General features: G+C 32.2%; 2 protein-coding genes across 3 annotated transcripts; one reads left to right on the top strand and one right to left on the bottom strand.

Moving 5' to 3' along the window:
* Positions 1–2,892: 2,892 nt before the first annotated feature.
* On the top strand, positions 2,893–7,233 carry LOC11436240 (protein SGT1 homolog A). Its single transcript, XM_003611004.4, has 9 exons — positions 2,893–3,211; positions 3,304–3,431; positions 4,405–4,576; positions 5,082–5,178; positions 5,314–5,379; positions 5,557–5,692; positions 6,010–6,092; positions 6,590–6,694; positions 6,812–7,233. Exons 1-9 carry the CDS (start codon positions 2,982–2,984, stop codon positions 6,917–6,919), a joined length of 1,125 nt encoding a protein of 374 aa, XP_003611052.1. The 5' UTR covers positions 2,893–2,981; the 3' UTR covers positions 6,920–7,233.
* A 2,408-nt stretch (positions 7,234–9,641) lies between these two features.
* On the bottom strand, positions 9,642–20,222 carry LOC11437221 (E4 SUMO-protein ligase PIAL2). 2 transcript variants are annotated; one of them, XM_024784369.2, is made up of 17 exons: positions 19,853–20,222; positions 19,313–19,385; positions 19,099–19,197; positions 18,035–18,100; positions 17,866–17,948; positions 17,544–17,595; positions 17,384–17,452; positions 16,370–16,437; positions 16,234–16,282; positions 16,045–16,129; positions 15,853–15,954; positions 15,510–15,561; positions 13,173–13,224; positions 12,573–12,689; positions 11,329–12,087; positions 10,496–10,805; positions 9,642–10,324 (listed from the first exon to the last, which is right to left on the bottom strand). In XM_024784369.2, exons 1-17 carry the CDS (start codon positions 20,047–20,049, stop codon positions 10,065–10,067), a joined length of 2,493 nt encoding a protein of 830 aa, XP_024640137.1. In that variant the 5' UTR covers positions 20,050–20,222; the 3' UTR covers positions 9,642–10,064. The 2 variants fall into 2 exon arrangements, with proteins under 2 accessions (XP_024640137.1, XP_003611051.2); XM_003611003.4 differs by having other exon boundaries at positions 19,099–19,164; positions 19,853–20,221.
* Between the last annotated feature and the right edge of the window lie 4,536 nt (positions 20,223–24,758).

The raw sequence follows: 24,758 nt of genomic DNA, 5'->3' as shown, positions 1-24,758 counted from the left end.
TTCAAAACATATATGAAAATTTTCATTCTCATTCATTGAGAGAAGCTTGAATTACATTATCCTCCCCACTTATGTTAAAATCTACGCTTTACTCCCTCAGTAATTTTTTTTTATTTCTAATAAATCTAGCAAACAAAAAAAGCCAACACACTTCGAAGAAAAATATTATTGCGGGTCCATTTTAATATAATCAAAATTTGAATACATATATATATTTTGCTATTTTTTATTCACAATTTCATTAACATGTGGTTTTAAACTCTATTATAAAATATTAAACAACCCAAAATAAAATAAAAAAATTGAAAAATTACTAAAGTCGATTAATTATGGTTATTTAATAGAGAATTTTATACTTCAAATTATAAAATTAAAAACAGACTACTTAAATTTAATTATCATTGACGTTTAAATCATAAAGAAACAAATTTATTTATTTTAAATGATGATTCAAAATTAGTATATATTATAAAAATATTTATTTATTATGTTAAAATAGATTAAAGTGTAGTGCATTTTTTTTTTTGATCTAAAGTGTAGGGCATATTTAAATATTAAGAGATGAGGTTGTAATTCAAGCATCTAATAAGAGAGGAGAATATAAGATTTACTTTTTAAGGAAGGTAAATGTATATTTTAACATAAAATAAGAGAGGATGGGAGTGTAATTTACTATAAAAAATATGTCTAGCTTGATAAAAATTAAATATGGAGGAGAAGACAAAAAGAAGGTTATATCATATTTGACAAAAAGAAAGGTTATAGTATATCGTTTGTGTACAATTTTTTTCGCACGTATTTAATAACGTTTTGTACTTTTGTTACATCATTGAATGGTGTCTTGTATATCTACGATGATAGTTCTTTAATAAGGATTTTTTAAATGGACTTTACGTTACACATCACTTATTTCTAATATTTTAATAAAAATACTTATTAAGGATTCAATGATTTCAATAGGAGTACACTAATAAGGATTTCAGTGAAAAGTACTTAAATATATTTCACTAACTTTACATCATTAACCAAAAATAATTTGGTTATTAAATTATAAATTACCTCGTAATATTTAATTATAATCCTTAAAAAAAATTAAATTATAAAATATTTATTTATTCGCATGAACTTAAAGTTCTGCCACATTTGCTAATAATTTGAAAATGGAAAAATTAACATTACAAATTTTACATTCCTTCGTTAAAAATAACAACAACCAAGTCTTATCCCACTAAGTGTTCTATCATACACCAAATTTGGATCCAACTCATTGACATCTAAATCCTTTTTAATGCTTTCTCTAATTATTTTTCGTTAAAAAATAATAATAAAATTTATATGAATTACATTTTATTTAAAATGATGACAAATAGATAAAATAATATTTAAAACAACTATTTATTTTATTTTATTTTTTGAAATCAAAACAACTACTAATTATTAAAATATTACTTCTTTTATAAGCGGGACCACATAATACATATTTTACTACTTCTTCTAAACGTGGGACTCGTTAGTTGCCTAGGAGAGAGAATCCTTATATAGTTACCCGTTCCTTAACGGGGACTCATTTTTTCTTCCTCCGATGGGGGGTCCTTAAAGCATCCACAATGATATCCTCAATTTGGAGGTCTTAAACAGGTCTCACATAGACACATCATTCTTTATAATTTTTTAATAATAGCACCTAATAGATACTCAACCACTACAATGGATACCCTCTAACAAAATGTCTATATGGGTTCCACCAATAACATTAAAAAATCAAGGTAAATTGTCATTGATAAACAATAGTACAATCACAATGATTATTTTAAACAAAAGTAATTTGGGGTTCACTTTAACATTGAGATCTTAAATGAGACCCGGTGTCCTAGAAGACGCTAAAAAAAAGTTTCACATTGGGGTACATATTAGGTATCAAGTCTTAAATGGTGAAGACCTCACCAATGTGGATGCTCTTAACAGAGAGTGGCCCTTGTTAAGTAAGGACCTCCCATTGGAGATGCTCTTAGTATTTAACGTGACAATAGATAATTGAACGCATGTGTAAATTTTGTTTTTAGAACATTTGTATAAGACTTCTTTTTTTAAGGGATGTGTGTAAGACTTTTGGATCATAAAAACAAGAATTTAGATTATATTTTTTTCCGTTATATTGTTGATCTTATTGAATAAATAATCATCATTAGTTTGATTTGTTATAACTTGAAAATTTATATTTTCAGTTTTAATTACAATAAAAATTTCATAGAAAAACACCGTTAATAATTTTCAAATGATAACGCGGTAAAAAGAGTAGAAAGACGGACACGTGAGTACCCGTCTTTTCGGTAGTACATACAATGACTATGTTTTTTTTTTAATGATTTTAATCATGCTAATAGTAGAATGTTATGGAGAAAAGATAAAAGATTATGCTAATAATAAAGTGTTAGGAAGAAAAGATATTATAAAGTGAAATAAAAGAAATATAACATACGAAAAAATATAGTAATGACAGGTATAAAAAGCAAAATCTACCCCCAAAAAAAGGGATAAAAATTACTTCCTCAGTCCTGAAATAGATGACCCATTTAAAAATGTGCAATTTTGACCTAACTTATTTTAACCATATTTTTCTACTAATATATAAAGATAAATAATATTATATAAGATGTTGTTAGATTCGCCTCGATGAAAATTTTCAAAATATCAAATATTCATAATTTTTTTTAATATATTATTCAAGATATTTAAACTCAAAATTATGCATTGATATATATGGTCAATTGGGTCATGTTATTATGGTATTGTGTGAGGGAGGGAGTAACTTTAAAAGTAAAGAGCATAGAAGGATCTAGAAAGCGTGGAGATTTGATTTATTTTTATTTTGGAGAATATATAAATACAAAAACAAAGTTCAGAGCAGTGAAAGAACCAATACTATACTTCAAAATTTTCAACTCACGAAGAAAGGGTTTTGAAGAAGAAGAAGAAGAAGAATGGCGCAAGAACTCGAAAACAAAGCCAAAGAAGCTTTTTTCGACGACGATTTTACACTCGCCGTTGATTTCTATTCTCAAGCCATCGAAATCGATCCCACCAACGCTAATCTCTTTGCCGATCGAGCACAATCGCATATCAAACTCAACGCTTTCACTGAAGCTGTTTCTGATGCTAATAAGGCTATTCAATTGAACCCTAATTTGTCTAAAGCTTATCTTCGCAAAGGGTATGCGTAAATTTTTTTTATTTTTTAAATATTTATATTTTTAGGGTTGTTTTTGGGATTGAATTGGTTTATGAATTGTGTTGTATTTGTAGGACTGCTTGTATTAATCTTGAAGAATATCATACTGCTAAGGTTGCACTTGAAAAGGGGGCTTCTTTTGCACCTGATGATTCCAGATTCACTAATTTGATTCAACAATGTCAACGCTTCATTGCTGCTGGTATGAATACAACCTTTTTTATGTGAAATTTGATTATTGATTTTTGTAAATTTTATTTGGAATTGTGTGTTAATTTGTTGTGACTGATTAGTGAAATTGGTTGAATTTGTTTAGTTGCTGAAGGAAAAAACAATTAAGAAACTTGTTTTTTGTTTTATTTAAATTGCAGCCTGCAATTGCAGTTGTAGTCACAGTTTCGAGGTTTTTAGATGTGTTTGGATTGAGGGTTTAGGAGGGGAAGGGAGGGGAGGGTTTACTTTTCTTTTTTAAGATTCGGACTATATAACATGTTTTTCTATAATAAATTACGTGTGATTGAAGTATTATATGATTGTTTATCATGTATTATTTTAATTGTTTAAAAAAACATATCATAGTGTCTGTAATTTAAAAATGAAAAGTAAACCCTCCCCTCCTAAATTCACCTCAAAGTAGTTGAATTCCCTCAAAACATTCCCCCATCCAAACACACTCTTAGGGTTTCATTGACTGCAATTGCTGCCATATTTACTCCTGCAATCTTTTTAGGAAGTGATCATGGCACCTTGAAATTTACTCGTTAGACTGTGTGTTGATTAATTAATGAAAAGGTTTTTTGATAGCCTTCGATGACTAGCAAATTTTTGCAATTGCTAAATTGTGCTTTTTAGTTAGTTATTAGATAGTTGTGAAATAATCACAACGCCTCAAAATTCGCTCATTACGCTGTGTGTTGCTTAATGAATGAGAATGCTAAAATGCCAACTTGTTTATATGATCTGATATTAGAGAACTGTGTTTAATTTGTGAAAAGGTTTTTTCATCGCCTTTGATGACTAGATAATTTTTGTGAAGGCTAAGTTCTTCTGCTTATGCTTTCTTGTCAATTTTTCTTTTGCAAATATTGTGTTTTAGATTTTCGGACTGATTTCTTTCCACATTTTTGTTTGACGCCTGCATGATATGTGAGTCTGATGTTTCTTATTTTTTTCAGAGGAATCTGAAAGTCTTACGAGCACCCTACCACCAAATGGACCCAAATCATCTGTTGCGTCTGTTGATGATACCCATATGTGTGATAAGAGTGATGAAACATCCAAAGAACCTCAAAGAGACAGTCCTGCATCCCAAACAAATGCAGTTGCACCAGTCAGACCAAAATACAGGTTGTCTGAATTTTATTTCTTTTGTTCATGCTGCTATTTCTTAATTCATTAAATTTTGTTGGAAAAGATAAGTTTAATTTAACTTGTATCATGACTGCCGTAGTCTATCATAAGTTCTGTGAGATGACATGTTTCGGGCTTTTCCGCTCGCATGTTTTTTATTGAAAATGTATTTTCTTTCATGATACCTTATTATTGGATGACTATAATACGGCATGTTTTGAGTAAGCTTATTTTGGGGCCAAAAACCTTTTAATTAGAAGTTTTTTAGGGAGACTGAAGGAAAAAAAAGGGAGTAGTTAATCAGTTACTATTTCCTTAAAGAATGCATTCAACAAACATGGGCTACAATTTGTTGGTGTGGCTGACAACAATGTCAATTCCATTGATTTGTGATCTTTCCAGTTTGTCCATGTCTTTTGAATTTATGTATTTATCTTTGAATATAGACTGAAATTCCTGGCTCAGTGATCTGGTTATTTATTAATTGATGATGTTTGAGCAGGCATGAATATTACCAGAAGCCAGAAGAAGTGGTTGTGACAATATTTGCAAAAGGGATACCAGCAGAAAATGTTGTTGTGGACTTCGGCGAACAGATTGTATGTTTTTTAACCGATGCTATTTGATTTTTCCCCTTTACCTGCTCTCCATTGTTCTCCTCATTTTATATGTATAACACTAAATATACCTGGATATTGAAAATTTGCTAACTCTTAAGTACATTAACATTGCAGCTGAGTGTTACCATTGATGTTCCTGGCCAAGATGCCTACCATTACCAACCTAGATTGTTTGGAAAGGTAACTGATTTTATATCAAAAGTTAGCTACTGTGTTTGCAAACAGCAACACTTGAATCAAGAGCTCACCTGATTAATATTACTGTGTGCTTTGGAAACACAAACAGTAACACTTGAATTGACTATTTTGACGGTAGAATTCCAAGTTACTTAACCTTTTTTCTTATGAACAAAACAGATAATACCTGATAAGTGCAAAGTTGTGGTTTTGTCAACCAAAATTGAGATTCGTCTGGCAAAAGCTGAAGCAGTTAATTGGACATCTCTGGAATATAGCAAGGATGTGCTTCCCCAAAAGATAATCGTGCCCTCAGGTGAGTTCATTACTTGGGTAGTTTTTAGTTTGCGGTATCAATCTATGAAGCACAGACACTCCTCGGATTAGGTGTGTCGGATCAATGTTGGTGTCCGACACCGACACTTATGATTACACTGAATTATGTAATTTTCTCTAATTATTATCGGTTTTGATGTGTTATGTCCGTGTCTGTGTTAGTGCTTCATAGGTATCAATTACAGAATGGTCCTTTTGCCATGGTTTTTGTAATTGTTAAATGAATAAATATGATATAGCATAGCATTTCATCATATTTCCTATTAATGTTCTTCATTGCAATATGTATTTCTGCAGTTCAATCTGAAAGGCCTGCATATCCGTCATCAAAGTCAAGGACTAAGGATTGGGATAAGTTGGAAGCTGAAGTGAAAAAAGAGGTTTTGCATCTATGCCCTGTTATTTAGGGGTTTTGGAGGGGATGATTTAGGTTTAGTTATGATTTTGGTCCATCTGATTTCATAAAAACTCCATTAGATTATTGTAGTTCTGAATAAGGCAATTAATTTATTTTATGTTCTTGTTTTCAAAAAACAATTATGTATGCAAATTGGTTAGGTGTTGCAATGTCTTGGTTGATGTTATTGTCATTTTATGATTATGGGTTACTTCACTTTTTTACGTTTAGATGGTTTGGTAAGATTCCTTGCCAGCAACAAGTGGATTAATTTGAAAACTGTAGGACTTTGTTAAATGTGGAACTCAAGAGAGACGATTTTAGGTTAAACTAGACAATCTTAAATGGTAACCTATTTAGTACTGTTTTAACCAAAATTTTGTATACATGGAGAACCAATTGTATGTTAGTTTCATCTCGTGAAACAATGAGCATAATCCTTGTTTAAATAATTTGACATTGTGGTGCTCTGCCTTTCAGGAGAAAGAAGAAAAGCTTGATGGTGATGCTGCTTTGAATAAATTGTTCCGTGATATTTACCAAAATGCAGACGAGGACATGAGGAGAGCGATGAGCAAGTCTTTTGTAAGATATTCACTCGATGCTTGTTTTAAATTATATGGTTCCTATACTTGTGCATAGATAGTTTTCTTTGTGAGCACTAACATTTTATATCTTGCCTTGAATTGTGCGACATCGCAGCTGGAGTCAAATGGAACAGTGCTTTCAACTGATTGGAAAGAAGTGGGATCAAAGAAGGTGGAAGGAAGTCCTCCGGAAGGCATGGAGGTGAAGAAATGGGAGTATTGATTCACCACTCAATTACTGCTTATGCTTTTGAGAGTTGAGATTCATTTTGCTTTTGTTTTTTGCATAGCCATCTGACTCTTGTTATTAGGTTCTATTTGTTTTTTTGTATACTGGGGAAGTGGATTTTATTTTCTTGGTGTATGTTGATATTAGTCATCAGTTAACTTCTGATGATACCCAGAATTTTAGTTTTTATTTTTTGGAGTGTTATTTGTGAAACACTTTGGAAATATCAAGTATGGTGATCAATTGTATGATATGTTACTTTTCTGGGAGAATTGACTAATTTGCATTTGCTGAGGAAGTGGATTTTATTTTCTTAGTGTATTGATTTTAGTTACCGGTTAACTTCTGGTGATACCCAGAATTTTAGTTTTTATTTTTTGGTTGCGAAACACTTTGGAAATACTAAGTATGGTGATCAACATGTTGGTAACAACTAATTCATGGCGCCATATTTACACATGTTAGGGTACGATAGTATTAGTAGGTATATTTTATTATTTAAGGAATGGAGTATTCTAAAATGAATATGATTAGAAGATGAAAGAAAAGTGAGATAAAATAGAAATGAAAGTTATATTTGAAGTATAAGCCGTCTACATTTCTGTTTTTGCTGTTTTTTTTAAGGCTTAATTGCACTTTTGAACCCCTATCTTTTCAAAAGTTGCAGTTATGGATCCCTAACTAATTTAAATACAAAACAGCCCCTTATGTTTTGATTCTTTGGCAGTTTTGGACCCCTAGCCCATTGTTGACTTGGTCAACGCTGACGTGGCATCTCAAGTGAGGTGTCACGTGTCAATTTTTTTTTTTTTTTTTGCCTTAGGGGTCCAAAACTGTCAAAAAATCAAAACATAGGGGGCTGTTTTGTATTTAAATTAGTTAGGGGTTCATAACCGTAACTTTTGGAAAGATAGGGGTCCAAAAGTGCAATTAAGCTTTTTTTTTTATACCAAAAACAACTTAACTGATATCATTAATGAAAACAAGTTCAATACAACAAATCTTAGCAATAGTATGAGTAACCATGTTTGTGTCTAATAAACTCCCTTAAAATGTTGGAATGTAAATATATAAATCACATTAAGCTCCTTGTCGGCGGGATGAAATATGATTTGTCAAAGTAAGCGAATTTGTTTCAAAAATCACACGCGTCCATCCTTCTCCTTCAAGAACAATCAATTGAGAGGAAGTCCATGCCGTTTGAGCGAGCAAGAATTAGTTGAATCATACAGTTTTCCCCAAATTTTGTTTGCAATTTCGTTTGGGTACTTGCCTATATTTAGATAGAAATACCTTGTAGTTTTTGTGTGATTTAGATCAGAGGGATTGAGGATTGTTTGTGGAAACGAGTAGTTTTGAGGAGATTGTTACATATCGGAGCTATTTTAGATGTATTATGCATATAATACTACTCCTTGCATAACATGTATAAGCAAAAAAAAAAAGTAAAATATTTTAACAAAAAAAGGTAAATATATATTAATTATAATTAATTTTTTTGATATATTAATTATAATAAGAGGCATTTTAGAATGTTAGTATTGCATGAAAAAATTGGTTAGAAAGTGGAGCCAAGGCTTGAGATGGAGTGTCCATTACACGTGTATATTCCCATAAGGTCAGCTATATTAATCACTCCTCAAGAAAAGAATAGGCATTGCTTGCTGACGGTTAAGCCTTGAGTCGTGAAGGATTCTCGTTACATTACATTACATTTCCCCACAATGATATAATGATAAAGGGTAAGGTGTTTTCATTTTCTGACTATTAAGAGAACGTATAAAGTTAAATGTTGTGCATTGATATCTGTTTCTTTATGCAACACAAATCTTCAAACATTAATCTATATAGATCATATTTCCGTTTTTTTTGTTATTAATCTGGAGTTTATTTCAATTGGGATTTAAACATGAGACCTTAAAACAGTTCCTCTTAAACGAAAGCTTGTTAAGTATTCAAGTTCAATCATCTCGTTAGATATTTTTCCAATTTAAAAGCCACTGAACATACTTTTTTTTTGGATTAATGGTGTTTTACCCCCTGTAATTTTGGTCATTTTTTGTTTTCCCCTGTAAAAAATATTTTTTTTGATTTACCCCCTGTAAAATTTTTTTTTTTGAAATACCCCCTAATAGGTCATAAAAAAACGAAAAAAATCTGCAAAACAAAAAATAAAGTCGTTTTTTTATGACCTATTAGGGGGGTATTCCAAAAAAAAATATTTTACAGGGGGTAAATCAAAAAAAATATTTTACAGGGGGGAAAATAAAAAATGACCTATATTACAAAGGGTAAAACACCATTAAACTTTTTTTTTTGACATATGTCACCGAACATACTTACATGTTCAAGAAACTATTTTTTTACTTATTCAAAAGTAACTATTTTTGACTACACGGATTTTGCCTGTAAATAAATATATAAATATTTACATCAAAGATTTTATTCGAGTAAATATCTTCACCTCAATAGTCAGAAAATATTTGCTTTGATTCTCTTTCTTGAAAGATAAAATTGTAAAAACAATATCAATTTTCAATAATTTAACATCAAAACAATCATTCTTAAATTTGAGTATTATTGTAACCAAAAAAAAAATATTTGAGTATTATTCTCGTGATTTTCTGTATTATGCATTCCCTGCTTACGGCCGAACAAACACTTGAAAAGAAGCATACAAAAGAACGAAACATGCAGCGTATAAACAAACACCAAGAAAAAAGAATAACCGTTAAAATTATAATAAATTAGGTAATAGGTGAAAACAAGCTGAAATTACAGTTCGTATTTGTTCAAATAAACCATTTTCTAATTGAATATACAATGCCATATATAGGCACACAATGACTCTGTAATTGTCGTTTTTCCCCTAAACTGCTTTCACTTGCTATGTCTTCACCTTGATAAATCAATTCCCCCATATTGAGGTGTAAATAAGATTTCCTTTCCCTTTCAATTCCGTGGTTAACAAACGTTAATGTCAAGTTATATCAAAATACCTGAATGTAACATGTCCTTATGTTTTCCCCATCTACTGCCGATTATATTTACAGCCAGTGCATATAAGACAATGATGTTGAGCTCTCTAATATTTAATATCTATCTTCCAAGCATGTGCAAGTAAAAGCTTCCAAATATATCACGGTCTCGAAGGATTCTGAGCATTTCGATTGTTAGCAATGAGCGCATCCAGTGGTCGGCCTGGTTGTGGACCTTGTGGTCTTGAACTTTGAACTTGATGTGATGATGGCATAATCAATCGCTGCCTAACATCTTCAGTAAGTTGCTGACCTGAAAGACTTCCACGCATTCGCGTAGGACGCCAATTCTGATCTGGTTGTGAATTGAACAATTCATCAGTACTAGAAACTGCCTGTACTGGTGGTCCTCTTTGCTCTCCTGTCAACCCCCAGAAACTGTCAGCTGTAAAATATGTGGCTGCTACACAAGTTTGATTTTGAGATGAAATGGATTGGGACTGTCTGGCAGCCAGGGCAGTAGCAATAGCCCTAGCTTGTTGGCTATATACATTAGCTCCAGCTGTCCAAACAATCCCATCTTGAGAATTACCTTGTCTGGCAACATGTGATGAAGCCATAACCCGGGCCTGTTGGCTACTTGCTGTAGCTCCAGCTGCATAAGCTTGTGAACCCCCTTGTTGGATGTGAGATCGTTGAGCATTTGATGGTTGCATTGGTTGGTGTGCATGGGCATTCAGAGTTTGCTGAAGGTGTGAATTTCTGAAGTCATTCAGCATATCTGTTCTGTATGGTGGGTTATGCAATTGACTTGGTGCTCGGTTATGAGTAGCAGCTGACATATTAACTGGTAGTACTCGGTTATGAGTTGGGGCTGCAATATTAATTGTTGGAACTCGGTTCTGAGTTCAATAAAAAGCAAAACTTAAGTACAAGAGTCATAAACAGCAAGAAACACACAAAAAAGCTCTAAAGATTTCTAGATTATTAAATGAACACATTAGAGGCATAAAAATTATCAACCAGTTCACCAAGTAGCAGGAGAACAAAGACTGGAAAGAAAATAAGACTCCCACATTCTCATCTTTAGTGGATCCCTTTAAATCTTGATCTTGTATAATTTCTTTGAAAAGTTAGACAGACTAATGCCGGTGTTTCCTCCTTTCACAAAACCAAAAAATTTGTCTTCCCACTGCCTTTTAGTTAAAAGAATATTTAAACTGTTTTAATCCCAAAACCATATTTCAAACAGGATTCAAGTTCAGTCACTTTCTTATTATATGAGCAGTTGTGATGTTTTCTTTTCAAGGAAAAATGATATAAAAAATAGAAAGTTGCCACTTTAGATGCAAATTGAACAGACTGTGCATCCCCAATACTCTCACCCAATACAAGGATTGACAACAGAGCATTAATAAAACGAACCTGTGTTGCTGCTAAGACAGGAGGCACATTCAATGCGGATCGAGAAAAAAGTTGCTGTCTTTCTGCATCACTCAGAATGGCATTGTAAGGATCTGCAGAGGCAGGGTTGGACAAAGAAACATGAGGAGCAGCAGACGGATTGCTGGTTATCAAGGAATCCAAATTAGTTGCTGGATTTTGCTGTGGTCCTAATGTCTGAGATTGGACTGGGAGGGCCTGAATAGCTGTAGGAGTCCTATGAATAAGTCTCGCTGCCGAGGATGACCTCCCATACTCGTTTGAATTCATATAATTCATCAGCGTCAAATTACTCTGTCCTAAAAACTGGTTATGCATGGCAGGAACATTGTCATGACCCTCTGCTTCTTGATTAAATACAGGAGAAACAGCATCAGCCAGTTCAGGAATCTCAACAACAGCTGTAGGGGTACCAGACCCACCGTTGGCAATATAAAGACCAGCCCAAAAGTCCTCCTCTATTTGAACGCCAGTAGGAGCAGAAGCCTGAAAAGGCTTTCTATCTGCAGTTTCATAAGTGCACATTATGTCCAAATCATTATCATTGTTGGTGAGGTCCACAATATTGGAAACAGTATCAGGGGGGCAAGTAGATTCTTGTTGTTCAGTCTGTTCCATTTCACAATCGTAGGCCTTATTCTGTATCTTATTCACGTCATGATCATTTTCTGAGCCTACCTTCCACGATCCATCAGCTTCAAAAGTCACTTCCACAATGTTCTCACCAACTTTTTCCAGGACCTTTATTTAGAGAGGAAAATAAAGGTTAATTTTTCTTTTCAACCTTTCTTTCATCCCTACAGTCAACTTCGTTTGCTATTAAAAATTGGGGAAGTTGGAATTATGGTACTCCCTCCGCCCATAACCTTTGGTCTTTTAAGCTTTTATTTTTGTCCCAAAACTTTGGGTTTTTTACGAAACCAAGATACAATTAATGATGTTTTTCCTTTTGCACCCTTCACAAAAAGCATTAAATGAATTTTACTTTTACAAAATGAGTCAAGGGTAAAAGGGTCTAAACTTATCTACCTTCATTATTTCTTAATATGTATGTTCAAACCTAAAAGGACCAAAAAATAGGGGCGGAGGGAGTAAGAGATTGGCATGAAAAATAAATTACTAAACCATACATTCCCAATTGTAAGTTGATAGCAAATTGACTCTAGGAGAGAGAAGATAAACAAAAGGTAATTTCACTGTAAGATTAAAGAACTAAATCAACTTGCCTCAATCATGTTTCTGTCAAGACGAATATCTGTATAGCAGACAGGCCGAGTGCAATGGGGGCAGCGCCAGGATGGCCTCTTAAAATTTATTTTAATGAAGTTGTCAAAGTCAAAGCACTGCAGAAAAGAGAACATAAATGTAAGGTAGAGGGGAGAAAACAGCCAGGGAATATATTAATACACATAAGCCCAGCCACCCACATACACAGAACCACATCATAAGATTTTCACTTTATCATAAATATTATTCTGCAAACATTTAAGTAACATACAGTGCAGTCAACTGCTGATCGCGGATAATAGGACTTTGTTGAAATTCCGCTACACAACAGTGTTATAGTGGCTCTATAGACGCTAATTAAGACTATTTTGTACTGAAGACGTATCGCGGAACAATATCGATTTGTTAAAATTTGGCTGTGCAATAGTGCCGCTATTTAACAACACTTAACACTGGTAACTTACTTTTTAACTTAAATAAGGTGAAAAACAGACTTCTAAGCAGCATGTGTCATTAACGGTAAGTAACAAGTATATAATTAATCAGCAACCACCCCAGCATTCTCCATATTATGTGATGCTAATACAAAAATTACTCACCTGAAAATGTTTGCATGAATGCCCTTTAACAGGAGTCTTGATACGCGTACGGCTGTTTTGTAAAGATGAGAACACAGGATATCATTTTTAATTAAAAAAAAAATTTTTTTTTGAAAAAACTATCATCAAAAGTAAAAATTCCAACTTGAAGGATAACTGAACAGATGATCTTATTATAAAGTAAAGTAAAGCATTCTGGTGAAAGAATACAACAAGCTACAAGATAAATATAAAAGAAGCCTGCAGAAAAATCATACTTGCTAGACAAAAAAAACTTTAAAAGATTATTGTGAATAGTTAATGCTAAAAATTCCATACTAAAAGTTGCTGGTTGCCATAAACAGCAATTACCAACTCATAAGTTGGATAAGCTTGCTGCTCACAAACGGCATGCAAAGAGAGTTCATGAACTAATACCAATTACCAAGCAAGGAGAATAAGAGAAACATAACAGATAAAAAGTATTCTAAAAATCTATATTTGAAAAGATTTTGCTCACCGTCTAACAAAAAGGTAGCAGTGCCAAAAAAGAAGGGCAGGGTCAAATAGTAATACATTAAAATAAAGTACGGGGTAAGAAATATTAGGCTTTTAAGATAAGATTAGAAAAGATTAACTGACCAGAGGGTTTTGGAAGACTAAACACAAAATATTCATTAGGAAATTAGAAAAGGGGAGTAAACAGAAAAGTTCTCAAAAATATTTAATAATTTAGATTTATTAATAAACTGGACAGTCAATTAAGAAATTAGACCTAGATGCCACATGGTCATTGTTCATCAGCATCTAACCCTATTCCAGCAGAGAAAGGCGTTAAGAAAGGTGAATATCTAAGGCATGAACTCCACTAGTGTAGTAAGCATCCTATGATACATACGATACGTACCGCGATACCATACGAAATCAATCTTACTCTGTATTTTTCTGTTTAGCAGCACCACTTTTTATTCTTTTTTCCAATAAAGTAGCATTATTGGTTATCAAGGGAATTAAATTGTTACCTTCCCCATAACTAGTAATGTTTCCAATACTGTTCAACACCCCACGATTCAATACTTTCCTATAACCTTTCAGACTTATATCGTAACTTGTAACCTTTCCAATACCCCACGGGCCACGACTCAATGATTTATTTCCCTGTTTACAATTTCCCAGTACCCACTATCTTTCTATATATCTCGGTTTCTCTATCTCTCTGCTATCTTTCTTTGTTCCTCTGCTCTGTGGCAGAAAAAAAAAAAAAAAAAAAGAGATACCGTGGTATCACATGGGATCATTGTTGTGCTGTTGAACCTAATAATAGGCTCTATGTCAAATGCAAATATTGCAATATCCTTGTTGGGGTGGTACTTTAAGGATGAAATGTCATCCTGCTGGGACAAACAAGAATGTTATTCATTGTGCTTCTGTTCCGGATGAAGTTAAAGAGATGTTTAAGGATGCTTTATATTATTTCTTTTTGTTTATGACTTGAGTTTTGAAGTATCTTAAAGTTTATATATGATATTTGAAGTATTTTGGAGTTTATATATGATATTGTAAGTCATATTTTTTGTTAATGTATCTTACGATACACGGTACGTATCCCGATTTGACTACCATGAGCTGCACTAATCGAAATAACAAAAATAACACTGACCGAATAAACTATTATAATAAAAACTAGAAATCAGCTGAAAGAGGATACCACATTAAGAAATTATAAGTCTATATTATAATTAAAAAATATTTAATAATTTAGACTTATTAATAAACTGGCAGTCAAGTAAGTAATTATAACTAGATACCACATGGTCATTGTTCATCAGCATCTAACCCTATTCCAGCACAGAAAGGCCTTAAGAAAGGAGAATATCTAAGACATGAACTCCACTAGTTTAAAATTACAAAAATATCAGTAACTGAATAAACTGTTATAATTCAAACTAGAAATCAGCTGAAAAAGGATTTTGACTTCTGACTTTCTACAATGAACAAACAAAATTAAAGTGGTTCTAGAGAAAATTTCAACACAAACAATGCCAAATGACTCTAAAAATTAAACTGCATTTATAACAAAGCGTTATTAGACAATTGACAAGAGAATTTTCAACATCGACAAAAGGATAAGACCGTGAATAACTACCTCCCTCATTGTTCAAGTTCCAAGTCAGTCAGGGGCATATTTTCTGATAGACCATACCCAGAAAGAATAAGACTGAAATGGAACTCAAATGAGAACCACACCTATGATACTACCATGCTCAATCTGAAGTCTAAAGATGAGAAAACTAGCAACAGATAAAGCAAGGAAGAAAAAAGTGATCAATATTGTGAACAGAGAAGGTTAAAGCATACCTTATTGGACAATTAAGAGAGATTTTTGATTCTCCCTCGATAATATCTGAATCTATATGCATAAAGATGGAAAATGATAAAAATGAGCGATATATTAAACAAAATACAACAATGATTATAAAAGATTGGCTAATAAGAAAAAGTAAAAAACAATTTCAGGAAAAAACTTAGGTGCATTTCCTTAGGTGAACCTATGATTCTTAACTTAACTACCTATGATTTTTTCAAATCCATAATTTTCTCAGAGTTTGTTATAACCAGAAAATGTGTATTTTAAGTTGAGAACGATACAAAAAGCACATAAGGAAATGCACCTAAGTTGTCCTAAATTTACAAATTATACCTGCATCAACAGATACAGCAGGCTGAACATAATCTGGTGGAAGAACTGGATGCGCAGGCAAGGATCCAACACTCATATAGGCAACAAGTATAATATAATGCCCTTCGCAATGATAATGGTACTGTACAGTTAGATGCATACATTGAAAACAGGACAACTGGGTGGAAATAAAACATTATTCTAAATGCTCACCATCGAACTGACCCACAGCTTGAAGAAGATTTGTCCCAAATTTAAGGATACCAGTCACACAGGTGGGCATCTGTGGTCCAGGATCCTGAGAAACAAAATGGCATATATATAGCAAACTGGTGTTACTTACACCCTTAAAACAGTGTATACTAAATAAATTGTAATGTGTATTCAAACAAAGAAACAGACCATTCGAAAGTTGGTCCTTGTATGAATTCCTTTTCCATTCAGGAGAATGCTACAAAGATGCAAAGATAGTCACAGTCAGCATCCATGTACAACCCTTCCACACAATTAAAATAAAGAAAGTTAAAAGAAAACATACTTCACTTGCTGAGGGCTGATGAGGCATGCAGACTTCTCAATGTTATCAATTTGGGCCACCAATAACCACTGCAGTTAAAATATGCGGTGTGTTCAAATAACAAATATTTTAAATGTATATTGACAAAAAATGCTGTAAATATGTAAAGAGTTATTTTCGGGTAGAACATAGTTTTTACTTTTTTTTTCTTTTTTACAGCGTTGTCAATTGCGGATTGCGAAAAATTGCGATTTATTCAAATTTCGCTACTCAACAATGCTATAGCGCCGCTATTTGACAACCTTTTGTACTAAATAAATATGTATTCCAGAACAATAGCAAGCAATTTGTTCATATTCCACTATGCTATAGCGCTGTAGTCGCTATTTAACAATGTTTTCTATAAATGTCAACATGATAGCCTGTAATAATTAGGACAAGATTTTTTTGTTAGTTACCATCTACAAGTATGTCTATATATTGGTGTACTAACATGATGTTTGGTCCAAGTAGAACTCGACTAACATCCTTTAAGCAAAGTTTTGGGTTCGAGTTCAAGCCTTGTGGGTTGAAAAATTATGGTTGAGAGGGGAATCCCCATTAAAGGTGGCCAACCAGGTTCTCCGATGAAGATAAATCATTGGCAAATCAATAGGCACTTCATTCCTATAACATGGTTACCAAAAATTTCTATAAAATGATATTAGTTTGAAACATTCATATCATCAAATATTATTCATATTTTTCTTTTATTCTCGTTTTTTCTTATAATTTGCAATAAGGAAAACTCAGCCACAAATGCTAGCTCATGGTGACAAGGACTACATTTGTCATTTATGTGATTGATGTGGGATCTCTATTTTTTTGAAAAATTATGTGATTTCTACTATTTTTGAAGAAGTTTTCATAAAAATCATTTCTAGAAATATAAAGCAAAAGTCACTTTTTTTAAAACTATAACAAACAGGGCCCTAAGTTAGGAGTTCGTCACATGTACAAAGTTTAACAAAACAAATCAATCCAGGGAATTCTTACAATTTTTTTATCTGAATGAACATTATTCTTTGTGATATGGAAGTCAACAGCAGAAGCTCCATAACCAGGCTGCAATGCAGGTCAAATGATATTAAATATGTTCTCGATATGAAATATGACTAGATTTGACAATCGCAATTTGACTATCTAAAAGAACCACCTTGGCTTCAATTGACACGATTATTGGACCCAATTCCATATTAGGATAGTACCTGCAAGGCAGTCAACGTATAGACAACTAATTACTGTTGCATATCAGAAATAGTGAGAGATAAAAGCAATCAGTAATGGTTGCGAGCTACATAAAAACAACACATTTTTTCTTGTAGGTCTTTTGGTTTATCCTAGTTTCTTGTACTTAACATCAGTAATAGTTACAAGTTACAGAAAAACACATAGCAAAATATTATTGTTCAATTCAAAAATAACTAATAAGATAAAAGATGTAGAAGATATCTAGAGGAAGTTTCAAGGATCCCCACCTTTGCATTATAGTTAACACTGCAGGATGGCAAGAATTAGGTTCGGCAATTGCATTTCCCAGCGTGCAGTAGGTTTTTCCTATCTACATTTTGAAAGATGATTGTGACAAAATGGCACAGAGAAAAAATAGTAATGATGATAATGATAATAAGTAACATATAAGCAAACCTTGTCAGCAATATTTAAAAGTTCTTTGGAATCATTCTCCCGGAACCATCCAATTTCACAGGCATTCTATAATAACAATCAGTGTCAGTAGTAAATTCACGTCTTAAGAAATGTTATGATACATAACTCCAGATTCTAGACAAATACATAATAAATATATAAAGCAAATCTCGTATAAATCTCAAGCTATCACCATATGGCATAGCGGTATAACACAAAATTGATTTTTTTTTTTTTGTTTTGAAAATAACTTGCTTTGCAGAGTTTAAATAAACTATGGGCGAACAAATTTTTTGTGCATTTAAAATACTAAGACCTATAATTCTTTTCAAACAGGTGCACTGCAGTTGCAATACAACTGGCATTTTCATCGTGCACAATGTTTATGTTATAGCCAATTATAAAATATTCCTTGATATTATATTGGATTTCAAAGGAAAATGATTCAAAGGATATTTCACTTGAACAAAATTAGACAGTAGATTTAAAGTCATTTTTTTTAGAGAACAATAGATTTTTTTTTTTGAGAAAGAGAACAATAGATTTAAAGTCTTATAAATTGTTCAAACACGAAAATAATATACAGATAAAAAAAAATAATATAGACATAAACTGATTCAAAATTTCTTCTCGTACAATTGGTTCAAAATGAAAATAATATACACATGAAAAACTAATCTTGCAAACTGTATCAAACAATAGCCATTAGAGATAAAAAAAAATTTAGACAACCATGGTAAAACACACTTGACCTCCAATCTTTTAAAAATGAACTCAATAAAATAACAAATGAACATATGAAGTGAAATTCATTCAAGAATTAAAAAACAATCATATTCGGAAAAATTTCATGAAATCAATAACTTAAACAAATGCTAAAAAATCGTTCTTGGCACAGTGCAAGAGTTCCCTTGGAGGGTTACGTTTTATGAAAATTAATTGCCAAGTTATCCTTAGTCAACAGTGACAGACTGCCAGTAGGCATTTTTTTTAAATAAAAAAGATAGCAATGTTTCATAAGACATGGCTAATGGAAATTCATTAACACCAAGAAACAAACTTACCTTCACAGAGATCATCAAAACCATCACAGCTGCTTGTGAATGATCATCGGTCTTTCTTTGATACATCTGTGTCGAAAAGGAAAAGTAAATGCCATAAACCTATTAACATAGAAAGTAATAAAATAAATATGACAAAACTTCTTCTTCCTCACCCTGCCCCCTAAAAAAAAGGAAAAGCAATAAAAAGGAATCCACATTGTGAGGTGAAAATTACCTGTTTCATCAAAATAGGTAATTCATTAGCTTTCAGCGGAACTTCCCCGTTTGCAAGTGCATAATCAATCCCTCTGCATATCAATCAAAGTAAATGCATCAACAAATGCACATTGACGCCGTATGCACATGTATGTTAGCAGTTAGTTAATAGAAAAAATACACACATAGTGATTTCACACAAACTTAAATAGTAAAAAACCTAATTTGGCATTGTTACCTTGATGGTAAAAGTTAGGCCAAAAACCTAATTTGTTCTCTCCTAATTTTTTCACGGCCCAACTGGGTCTCTAACTAAAAATGGTACCCACATTATTTTCATACCGGTGACAAATTAGTCTCTCTGTTAATTTCGACACATTACAATAAAGGGATTCAAATTTAATGCTAAATCGTGTAGTGACAAAACAGTGAGTTAAAATTTTCGGTCCATAGAAACTTGAATGCAGCATCACCTACGTTAAATCTAGGTTTAACCCTAAACTAAAACACAAGCACATTCAAAACCTAAACAAAAAAAAAGGTGAAGAGTGAAAAATACCTGGAGAGGGAGAGACATAAGTTAAAAAATTCGAAAGCATCGCTACGGTTGCCAGGTACAAAGTGTGTGGCCAAACGCTCGAGAACTTTGGTGATTCTGTACAAATTGACTAGCGACGGCGATACTGGGTTTGCGGTAGCAGTCATTGCACCTGATTCAGGTAGCGTCGACAACGGCGACGAAGTGTTCGTTTCCATAGTGGTCCTAGAATGTTCTTACAATAAAAACAAAGAAAAACCGCTGATTTGATAGTGTGGAAATTCTAGTCAAGTAATTGCGGTGGTCAATGGTCAAATGTAAATATATGGCACATGGGGAAGATTTGATGTATGTGGCGAATTTTGTTCCGGAATACTCAGTGGTATGCGTTTTAGGTGGTCTAGATTATTTTCTAAGTATGAATTTGACTTTTGGAATGTCTGATACGATACGTTAGTCAATTTTAAATCTTATTTTAAATTATCATATTTAAATAAATAATTTGATATATGTATAAATAGATTAATCAACTAATAAGAAGGTGGATTAAAATTAATGTGGATGGGTCTTGTTATGGGTCCTTCTATGTAGGGTCGATAAGAAGTGTTTTTATGGATCATTGTGGTACCTTCCTTGGGGGCTTTTCGCAAAACTTAGGTCATGTCGGTGTTTGTTACGGAGCTCTCCGCAGTTATGATCGTTATTAAAAGAACGATGTTATTACAACATACTAATGTCTGATTTGAGAGTGATTCCTTGTTGTTGGTTAGGGCCTTCAACGAAAATGGTAAGGTTTCGTGGATTGTCCGCGTCCGTTGGAACAATTGTAAGAAATTGGCTAAGCAAATAAACGCTATATGTACTCGTATTCTTAGGGAAGGGAATCAAGTGGGTGACGCTTTGGTGAAGAATGATCTTGGATTACCTAGCTTTACATCTCAACGGTGGAATGATTCTCCTTTATTTTTAGGTTACTATTGAAGACCTTCGTTAACATTTCCCTACATTTAAATATATGAAAGTTAATGTAAACTATAAAACTTAAATTAATCAAAAGTTAACGAATATCAAATTTTATTTAAAGCATACATTTTAATATAATAATAATAGTCATAGAATTATTATTCACCCTTAAAAAAATAAAAATATCATTCAACATAGATTCATGTTAACTGGTCGGACTCATTTACATCCTTAATCATTGACAATGAATTGATGTGTTGTGTTTTTGAATGTTGATTAACTTCATTTTGTTAAAACAGTACATGCAGGCAAGATGTGGTACAAGATGTTCTAGCATGTAGTACGACGTCATAAATCAAGGTTGTGTATCATATCTATCGCATATTTCTAGATACGATGTATGTTCTCTTGTGCTCCAAGTTACTTGGTGTTTCTAGAAGACCGTTTTACGTCGGTTAAAATACCGTGTGTTTTTAGGTGTTTATTGTGCGTCTCAATCTATCGCATATTTCTTGAAGGAATATTTGATGCAATTTTTTGTACCATATGTTTCTAAAAGGAATTTGATGCAATTTTTTTTTTGAAAGATGCAAATATATTTATAGAATGAAGATATGATGCAAATATATTGTGTTTCTAGAAGATTGGTGTCGAAAATATAAAAGATTTGTTTCAAATATATCTTGTGTCTCTAGAAAATTGGTGTCAAATATATATTTCGTGGATAGCAAAATATAAAAAGTGAGAGGAGTTTCTCATATTTAGGGGGAAGTCCAATATAAAATACACGGATAATAGAGAATTGCTGTTCCCACATTACATAAGGCTGTGCCACACGAGTAAATGACGTTTTTACCCCTGCGGTAATTAACTACCGAAGTTTGGAACCGGCTGCAGTTAACTCCCGAAGTTTCTTCGGCAGTTAACTGCCGACGAAAAAACGAAAAAAAAAAAAAAAAAACCTCGGCACTTAAGTGCCGAAGAACTCATAATATTTTTTTTTTCTTCAAGATTCTCTTAGCATAAGTGAAAGATAAAAAGTTTATTATTTGGCCCATGCTTGCTGAATGCAGACAAATCTTTATATATATGATATTTTAATTTCTTTGCTTGCTTTTGATGATAGACCCTACTTTCTTTGTCATTCATCATATACGTGCTATTTATTTGGATATAAATTATCTTTATTTGTTTACGAGTTTTTTTCATTAATTATGGTGTATGCAGGAAGCTGGAGTTCATGTAATATGTACCTTGATAAAAAAAAAAAATTCGTTTTTCGTCGGCAGTTAACTGCCGAAGGAATTTCGGTAGTTAATTGCAGCCGGTTCCAAACTTCGATAGTTAACTACCGCAGGAGCAAAAACGTCATTTACTTGTGTGGCACAGCCTTATGTAATGTGGGAACAACAATTCTCCGGATAATATTAGGTGAGGAGGCCATGAACAAAGTTTGTTCAAATAAGATTATGAATTAACACTATCGATAGTGAATTTCCGTTCTTGAATGCTCTCCAAAGTAGGTGCTGTTGCACTAAGCTGGGTTATGATTCGATTTCACATTAACAGTCGACATCATTTTATAATTAAAGCTCATATTGACTGTGACTGGGAAAAAATAACATTCAAAGAAAGAAAGAAAAAAAGAGAAAGATTATTTCAAGCATCAAGTTCTGATCACGTGAGGCAAAACGCCAAACCGATTGACTTAATAAAATTAAACTAGATTGATGATTGAATGAATGAGACCTATACATGGGTAAAGGTTTGGAAACCGAAAAACGCCAAACTAAAAGAATGTGTAACTTAATTACAACACCCTATCAAAATTAATTAAAAGAAAATAAATAAACCTTGTTACAATTAATTAAGAATATCAATCATCCAACCAAACAATTGAATTTAAGTGATTCTTAAAATAAAAAAATCAAATGTTAAATAAGTTGGACCCCGTTTAGTTTGAACTTATTGAGTTTATGTAAAATAGCTTGTGTAAATAAATAAGTTTTTTATTTTTATTTATAAACTCTCGTTAACGAAAATCGTATCTTCATAAACTACCTTAAAAACTTATAAATAATACATAACAACTTATTTATTTGCATAAGTTGTTTTATATAAACTCTAAAATAAATTAATCCAAACGGGTTATTGAGAGGACTTAGATGAAACAAGGGGAACTCGCATGCTTCATTACTTCAGCTCAAACTCCAAATTATCATACCTTTGTTCTCTGAGAATAAGAGGATTAACAACAACAAATAAAATTATGACCATTAATCCCTCTTCAATTGATCAATTTGGTATATCCAACATATAAGGTCGGACTTTGGGGTGTGCAAACCGCTTAATGGAGCTAGGACTCCTCAAGGTATGTGCCTAAAAAAAATTATAGTTCAGTAGTACTACTAAGTATTATCCCTTTTGAGAGGGTGGTTTGAGGTTCCTCATGTATACAGTAGTGATTTTCACCTTTGGATGTACCGTATATATACGACACATTGTATTTATCTTTTAAAAAACTTAAATAGAACATTTTCTTTTAAGAAAAATACATTTTTATTTTATTACGGGCCTCTTTTCACTTACAGAGCCAAACCTTCAGATTCGTAGGAGCGGCCCTACAACAACACTCATAGACAAACTTGTTGCAACATTAGTGAAAAATAGAAACCAGAAGAATACATATCAAACTTCACGTCGGATAGAACCAGTATCGTGTGAATTGAAGGAAAAAAAATCATGTTTATAGAACACATCAGGGTGACACCCATGGGCCACCCACTATTATGAGCGGAGAGAGGTTCTGAAAAATGTATTATCAGACGAGACATTGCCGTGCGGTCGGATTGAGTTTGAGCTTGAGCCACAAGATATTTATTTTTTATTATCACTAAAAAGTGATAAATTAATTTATCTTTACTAGCGAAAAGACGAGCAATCATGTGCCTGTCTTTCCGCTTTTTTTTATTGCGTTAATGTTTGAGAATTATGAACGGTGTATTTTTTATAAAATTTTGATTTTGATTAAAACTAAAAATATAAATGTTTGTTGCTTTTAAATTATAACAAACCAAACTAATCGTGATTATCTATTTCAATGACATCTACAATATAATAAAAAAAAATATAATATATTTTTATTTTTTTTTAATGACACCAACAGTAATCTACGGTTTGGCCAGACTTTTTTTGGGTCTAAAAGCTACTTTAAAACAAAGTTAAAATAAAGCTCTTTAAGGAAAAAGTTAAAATTGTTTGGTTTCTTTATTTTTTTTTCAGTTCTAAAGTTATTTTTAAGTTAAAAGTTGTTTGGCAAAATATTGTACAAAACTTTGAATTTATTATTTTTTTGGTGGTGTCCGGGGTTCGAACCTGCGACCTTGCATATATTTATGCATTGTCTATATCAACTGAGCTAATCTAGAGAATAATTTATTTTCTTTCTTTTTCAATTATACTGTATAACAAATTTTGTTATAAGAATACCATATTTTTAGTGTCATTTAAAAATATAAGAATTTATATTATATGATATTATATTTGTTAAATTGTTGGTGTCATTGAAAAAGATATATTTAGTTTTTTTAATAAAAAAAAGATATGCATAGTTTGTTACAATATAAATGTGTAATATATATATATATATATATATAAGTATAATTTTTTTTTGGCATCTATATATACTTGTACTTTTAATTAAAATCAAAATTTTATAAAAATAATAATTGTACGCATTACGCAACAATAAAAAAATTATACGCATTAGCGTTACAAAAAAAACAGACATAAAATATTACTCTAAACGCTAATGTGTGTGTGTATTTGTGAGGTTGAAGAAAGGGAATAAAAATATTTGGTGTCATTCAACGACAACATGAATAAATATATTTGTGAGGTTGTGATAATTAAATGATATTAAAATTAAATATATAAATGATAAAAAGATAATAAAATTCCTTCA

The sequence above is a fragment of the Medicago truncatula genome, chromosome 5, assembly GCF_003473485.1.
Source record: "Medicago truncatula cultivar Jemalong A17 chromosome 5, MtrunA17r5.0-ANR, whole genome shotgun sequence".
In the NCBI taxonomy this organism is placed as follows: Eukaryota; Viridiplantae; Streptophyta; class Magnoliopsida; order Fabales; family Fabaceae; genus Medicago; species Medicago truncatula.
This window is presented reverse-complemented; position numbering and strand designations above follow the sequence as displayed.

Bases quoted from the DNA above. Each gene is read 5' to 3' on its own strand.
- LOC11437221 (XM_024784369.2), bottom strand. From the start codon at position 20,049: ATGGAAACGAACACTTCGTCGCCGTTGTCGACGCTACCTGAATCAGGT. The intron at 17,949-18,034 runs GTTTGCTTATAT...TTCAAAATGTAG, and splicing joins TTTTAAATATTGCTGACAAG to ATAGGAAAAACCTACTGCAC. The intron at 17,596-17,865 runs GTGGGGATCCTT...ACTGCCTTGCAG, and splicing joins GTGTTAACTATAATGCAAAG to GTACTATCCTAATATGGAAT.
- LOC11436240 (XM_003611004.4), top strand. From the start codon at position 2,982: ATGGCGCAAGAACTCGAAAACAAAGCCAAAGAAGCTTTTTTCGACGAC. The intron at 3,432-4,404 runs GTATGAATACAA...TATTTTTTTCAG, and splicing joins TCAACGCTTCATTGCTGCTG to AGGAATCTGAAAGTCTTACG. The intron at 6,093-6,589 runs GTTTTGCATCTA...TCTGCCTTTCAG, and splicing joins AAGCTGAAGTGAAAAAAGAG to GAGAAAGAAGAAAAGCTTGA.